Below are 6,646 nucleotides of genomic sequence, written 5' to 3'. Positions count from 1 at the left end.
GGGTTTACAAGTGCTTAGCGATGTACAGGATTGCACCATCTGGTCCTCCCCCTCATTGTGAAAGCTGCTCGGATTATGTAATAAGATGAAAAATATTTTTGTACCAAGTAACATTGTCATCTGTGGTCTCTCTCCCACCCCTCCCTTTTCATGTTCCTGACCAAATTTTTAAAAAGAAAACATGGACAAGAAAAACAACGCTGCATTGGAAACCGTTGTTGCAAATAAGTGCCTGCGACGGATGGATTTATACTTGTTGATATCTCACTTGTTTAAATCTTCCTTGCATATGGATTGTATAACTCACTCAGTGCCTGACAGACAGGTGTCTGTACTTCCAACCCTGCAAAGTAGGACAGGCTGCAAGACACCTTTTGCTGTCTGTTTAGGGCATTCACTGCCACCACCCACAATTATACGTGAACCGCTTAGGGATTATTTTACATTTAGTGGTATATAAATATTACAAATACATAAATAAATATACTTATTTATTTAAACTTGAACTCGTAGGAAATTCAGGCTTTTACACCTATGGAGAAGAACTGGCCCTTTTTCCAGAGTTTTCTTTGATCTCTCTGGAAAACCAGGTTGTCTATGCCAAGCAGTCCAGTGTGAGATCAACCTTCAGCTAGGCAAAAGAACTAAAATCGACTCGTTTCCAACTCAGTACATGCATTTAAGATCCAAGCAGAGAGAAGTTCAGAAAAGGTCAGTTGCTTGTAAAATGAAATGAAACAAAAGATTTCACAAAAATATTTTTAGCCGGGAGGGAGGCAACTCCAAGAGAGGGAACGGACATTCAAATTGACCAGTCAGTAGTCTGAGATGACCTGCTCGAGTGTCCTCCACGGGACTCCTCCATGTACCTATTAAACATAAGGCTGAGTCAGAGCAATGCAATGTTTGGTACCTATAGATGCCTGGGCATGTCTTTTTTTCTGAGCTATACTCTGGCAAGGAATGGGGAAAGGTTGGGTTTGTCACACAGTGTAACCCTCATTCAGGGACCCTGGAAGAATGAGACAGAAGATAAAAAAGCCCCCACTAAGTTTGGACAGGGAAGCTTAGCTCTCCTAGGGATGATGAGGCAAAAAAGATTGCAATTATAGTTGAGGCTAATTAAGGAGATGTACAGAAAACACAAATGTTCTAGAACCCTGTAACCGACTGCACCCACCTTGCTTGATGTAACTTAGGGCTTCACCACACCAGGCTTTTCATCCCACAACTTACCAGGGCTTCTGCTTCCAGATTCTTTGTGGGATTAAGATCAGCTCCTGACACAGGTTGACATAGGCTGTTTTCTTCCAGGCTTGTCTGTCTTGGCAAGTTCTCAGCAATTTCTATATGTTTCATTTTACAGCCACTAGATGGCGCTATGGTTATAGCACAACTCCATCATTACACACTGCCATATATTGGATTAACATTCCTTATTGGGTTATGTCTGAACTTTCGAAAAGTGGGATAAAGGTCAGAAAGAGCAGGAGATAGTCTGGAGGTTGACAACTTTGTGTAAAGGACCTGCAAACCTCTGTGAGTGACTAATCCCGAGCGTGCAATAAAAGCCTTGTGTAGAAATGCTCTTAGGAGCAGACAGTGGTGTAGTAGTGAATTCTGAAGTGCTAGCCCTCATCATGACAGTTTCCATAGCCACTTCTTCAAAGAGAGGCCAAAATGAAGGCAGCTGGGTTGATCCATATCAACAAATCAACTATAGCAGTTTTCATCTCCACCATCTTCTGCAAAGCTAACAGGTCTTCATTGCCCATTCAACAGCAGGCCACCCCAAAACACTTTGCAATACAGCAGGGAATAATATATTGTTTGGGGGGAAATTCATCCCCCTGCCACCGCCCCAGCTACAGTGAGGATTGCAGCTAAGCTCAGAGGGAATTCTGAGGGAGCTGGCAGATGACATCAGTGTCCTTGCTATTCAAAAAGCACCAGGGCTGACTACACCACTGGGATCAGAGTTTTGCTGTGGCGGGAAGCAAAGCTGAACTGACATATGCAGAGAAAGGGGAGGGAGACAGAGTTGTGGTTGAGAACTTGAGAGTGAAGATGCCAAGCATTGAACAGCGAGCTTCTGGTACTTCACCTGTGTCTTTTCAGTACAGCTGTGATCCCTTTTAAATTCTTAATTTAATATTGGACTGCCTCGGTTCCCCACCCCCCTTTAAAAGCACATCCAAGAGCTTTTTTCTCCTTGCATGAGTATCAGTCTTATGTTTCACAGGGTCAGCTGTAGGATCAACAACCAGCAAGCACTGGTTGTTTTTAGAAGCTGAAGGGGGGGGGGGGAGGTTGTTTGCATTTCCTGCATTTTAATTTGAATGCAAAACTGCACTACATTCCATTTTGAAATGGCTCTCTTCTGCTATTGATGGCTGTTAGCTAGAGGAATCTTTATGCTACACTAATGGAATCTTTATGCTTCAGATAATTATCAGATATATTATTGACAATAAACAACAGACAATGGATACCACTAACTTTCCCAGGAAAATTTGTTCCTAAAGGCATCTAGTTGACACTCATGAGGGATGTGTTTCTCTTCACAATGAGGATTTGTGAAATTTTCGCTATGATTTTTTACTAGCGCAGATGCAAGCTATGATTTAACAGTGGATTTGGGATAATTCCAAGTGTAAAAATCAAGACAAGCTCTGGATTTGTGATTTGTTTAAATAATGCAGCTTATGTGGCAAGATGCAGGCTGTGGTGAATAGAAAATGGATGTGTAAGGATCTGAGTTTCTTAAAAACAAAAACAAGATCTTGAGCCATTGAAATCCTCAAATATCCAGTAATATGTTTCCCCCAATTGCGGGCCACACCTAGATCCAAACCCTCTCAACTAGCTGAAGAGGCCCTTTGAAAGACGCGTGAAAGAGGTGTGAATGAAAACTTCATATGCATGTTATTTTTATGCAGCGCAAGTTTTCACTTCCAAGAAAAATGAGTGAACAAATGCATCTTTCCAGACTCACGAGCACATTTAAAGAGCAATCCTATGCATGTTTAGAGAGGGAGAAAGGCCTACAACTCCTTTTTCTCTTTCTAAACATGCATAGGATTGTGCCTTTAATCCTCCCTTTTTCCTCCTCCCCACCCCAACCTGCTTTTTGTAACATCTTGCCTGATGAACAGATCTCAAAAGCCTGCACATTTTGTATTCTTGTGCTGATTACAGTTTATATTGATTTGGGTGTTCTTTTTTCCCTATTATATGCATCATTAATGTCTGTATTGTAGGCCACTTTGATACTGCTTTTTGCAGGGGGTAGCTTGGCATAAATCTAACGAATAATATTTTTTGTTAACTTTGGGTGACCTAATAAATGCATTGCCCCAGGCTGGCTTGGGGGATTTTTCTTATGGGTAACACGGCTCCCTTTGCTTGGTGAGTATGAGGTAATTTACTCTCTCAGGTGAACACATCTATATATGAGGTCGCAGCTGGCTCAGGATGAGAGCCAAGCTGCCACCTCGCCCTGGAACCTCAAATCACCACAGACGCGCTGCGGTCCGAACCTTCTCAGAAGGGCGCAGGAGTGCCCACGTGACCCCCCCTTCCCTCATCCTCTGCGGTTCTGAAGATACCGCAGTCCCCGCAGAGGCCACGCCCGCCCTGCCTCCACGCCGCGCCCACCTCCCCTCCTGCGGAGGCCACGCCCTCCTCAGCCAACCTCTCGAATCCCTCGCTGAGGCCGCGCCCCTTCCCCGGCGGCTCCGCCTCCACCCCTCCCGCCACGCCCACACCCTCCTTCCCGGCTCTTTGCGTCTCGTCGAGCCCCGCCCCCCCCCCCGCGCGAGCGGCGACGTAGAGCCGCCAGTCCTGCAACGAAGCCTCCCTCAAGAGGCCCCGCCGCCTCTCCTCGCGCTCGCTAGACGCCAGCGGGGGCTGGTGGCTCCGATGTCCGTGGGGCTATGGGGTTTCAGTCACAACCGCTCAGGACTCGGAAGGGGCCATCCAAGGCGCTAGTCCCATTTGGGGAGGGGAGGGGGTTCCGCAGCGCCTTCCGAGTTCTGGCTGGTTCGGAGTGAGGCCCAGAATGGATGCGCGGCCCCACCGAGATCGGAGCCGCCAGCCTCCGCTGCCGGGCGCAACGGTCGGGAGCAGGCAGGCCCCGCCCACCGCGGATCCTCCTCCTCAGCTCGGCCCCGCCCCTGGCTCGCCGCCGCTCGCTCGCCCCTCCCCTCCTCGCGCGCACAGACGCGGGCGAAGGGCGAGCGAGGCGGAGGCCCCGCCCCCTTCCCCTCAGCCGCTTCTCGGAGAGCGGCCGGCGGCTTGCGTGGTGGCGGCTGGTCGGTCGTCCGTCCGGCTCCGTCCCTCTCCCCCTCCGCCGCGCACGGCCAGAGCGGGGCAGCGGAGGGCGGAGCCCAGCCGCCGGGCGCTTCTCCCCCGTCTCCTCCTCTCCCCCCTCCCTCCCTCTGTATTCTCCTTCGCCCCCTTCCTCCTCCCCTCACGGACGGCAACATGGCGGCGGTGTCGGGGGCAGCCGCGGGCAGCTGTGCCAACCCAGCCGGGGGCCCGGAGATGGTGCGAGGGCAGGTCTTCGACGTGGGGCCTCGCTACACCAACCTCTCCTACATCGGGGAGGGGGCTTACGGGATGGTCTGGTAAGACGGCAGCGGCTCCCTGCCCCTCTCTAGCGCGCTCTCCGTATCCATCCCCTCCTCCTCCTCCGGCAAACGTTTTGCCTCCCCGAGGCAGCGAAGAGCCCTTCGGCACCCGGAAGGCGGGCGCGCTTATTTCCCCTGGCCTCGGCTTTCGTGGACGCTGCACGCTTCGTCGGATGCGTCCGGCGTCCGCGAAACCAACCATCTGCCAGAATAAATGCATTTGTGCGGCTCTCAAGGTCCCACAAGGCTCTTTGTGTTTGGGAGGGGGGGGGAGGGGCGCGCGCGCGCGTTTTGCCGCTACCCCCTGTGGAAACTGTCTCCCAAAGCGACGCACAGCAATTTCAAATTGCGGCAGCCACCCATGCTTGCTGTGGCAGGGCGCTGTGCGTCAGTGCTGCTCCTGCTGCAGCGGGAGAGCGTTTACTTTTTATACACACACACACAGGATCCGACTGAGGGGCTGCAGGTCCTGTGTGTGTGTGTGTGTGTGTGTGTGTGTTCACTCGAAAGTAAGCCCTGCTGTGCTCAGTGGGGCTTACTCCCAGGTAACAGCGTGCCTAGGGTTGCAGCTTTGTTTATTTAAAAACAGCAGTGTCTATCTTCCCTTTTCTGGCTCACCAAGAGGCACTCAGGATGGCTCGCAGCCTCATCCAAAACAACCAGAATCTTTGCACGCTGACCTGCCACTGAAATGCACTTGTTTGTTTTTATCACGTCCTGTTGCTTTGCTCTGTCCTTGCTTTTTTTCCCCCAGCTTCCAGTGGCTTGTATTGCCTGCAGAGATGCCCTGTGAATAGTCCATCCACAGTGTTCGAAATCCTGGTGTATATTTATGTGGCGGCGGCAGCACCTGCCCCTAGCATTAGTGTATAGTATTTTAATTGTGACTGAGCTGCTTTCAGCGAGAGGGGTGATGTTGGTTGCAAAAGTGGAATAATAAATGGGTCTTGCTCACAGATAAGCACATTTAAGATTTGCAGCCTTTCTATCCAGTTGTGTGTGTGTTTACTTAGAAGTAAATCCCTGTGAATTCAGTGGGATTTTACTCCAAGTAAGTGTGTGTAACCTTAATAGGCATCCTAATTATGCGCCGTTGGATGTCACAGACCAGTAAAAGAGCTGTAACAGTGAAATTCTATATGTCTACTTAGAAGTAAGCGCCATTGAGTTCAGTGGGACTTACTCCCAGGTAAGTATGTATGGGATTGTAGTCTTAAGAACTAGATTCTTTTCTCGTTGCCTTTTCTCCACCAGACTATTTAATCAGTGCTTCCTGAGTGAAATGGAGGTTTTTCTTGTGTGCTTACTGTTTTTAAAGTAATCATGAGGTGCCTGTCCTCATCCAAAAGCACTCGAAGCAATATAAATATAAAATGCTAAGCCAGAAGTTGAATAACCATATTGCTCAGTGTGTGCATGAAACCAAGGGATGGTGTGTGTGTTGTGCATTAGCTATGTTCACCTTCATTATCGTGTATGTGGTATGAGAGTTTCCGTGCAGGGGATACTCCGGAAATATACCAGGGGAACCGCCTGATTCCTCATTGATGAGAAGGGCCGAGGGTAAAAGCAAGCAGCCAGAGCTCAGGTATTATCTCCTCCCCCCTCTCTCTTCTTTGCTCACAAGGCACCCAGTCTTTCCTTTCACTATCTGATGGTGCCTTTTCCCATTTCCTTTGTGGCTGTTTGCCATTAACATGCTGCAAGAAGTAGGAAAAGTAAGTGAAGCGAAGAGGTTCTCAGTTGGATTTAATTAACATTAATAACTAGTGGTGCATTACTGCTGACTGTGTTCTGTCATGAGTAGTGTACTAGATGCAAGGAACGGGTAAGAAAGGAAATGATGGCTCAAATGCCTTTAGGTTTCTCACATCTAGTTGGCAGTATGTTGAGGGATACCTGGTATATGAAGGAACAATCTGCTCTTGCAAGTGTAGTAAGGGGTAGCTTACTGCATCTTCATATATGTGTAGAAATGTAGTTATGAGAAGCTATGACAGTAAGATGTAAAATAA

The 6,646-nt window shown here is 48.9% G+C and overlaps 1 protein-coding gene across 4 annotated transcripts in view; it reads left to right on the top strand.

The window, feature by feature from the left end:
• Positions 1-4,282: 4,282 nt before the first annotated feature.
• MAPK1 (mitogen-activated protein kinase 1) overlaps positions 4,283-6,646 on the top strand; it is a 29,903-nt gene continuing 27,539 nt past the window's right edge. For all 4 annotated transcript variants that reach the window (XR_014785814.1, XM_084820498.1, XM_084820500.1 and 1 more), the window contains exon 1: positions 4,283-4,628. Coding sequence is in view for 1 of the 4 variants with exons in the window: in XM_084820498.1 (XP_084676624.1) it covers positions 4,486-4,628 (143 nt within the window). In the remaining 3 variants the exon portion in view is untranslated. The remainder of the gene's footprint in view (positions 4,629-6,646) is intronic.

Source organism: Heloderma suspectum, chromosome 13 (assembly GCF_057233095.1).
Source record: "Heloderma suspectum isolate Gila_16-S chromosome 13, 16-S_ref, whole genome shotgun sequence".
Classification (NCBI taxonomy): Eukaryota; Metazoa; Chordata; class Lepidosauria; order Squamata; family Helodermatidae; genus Heloderma; species Heloderma suspectum.
Note: the sequence above shows the minus strand (reverse complement) of the source record. Positions and strands in the feature narration are given on the sequence as shown.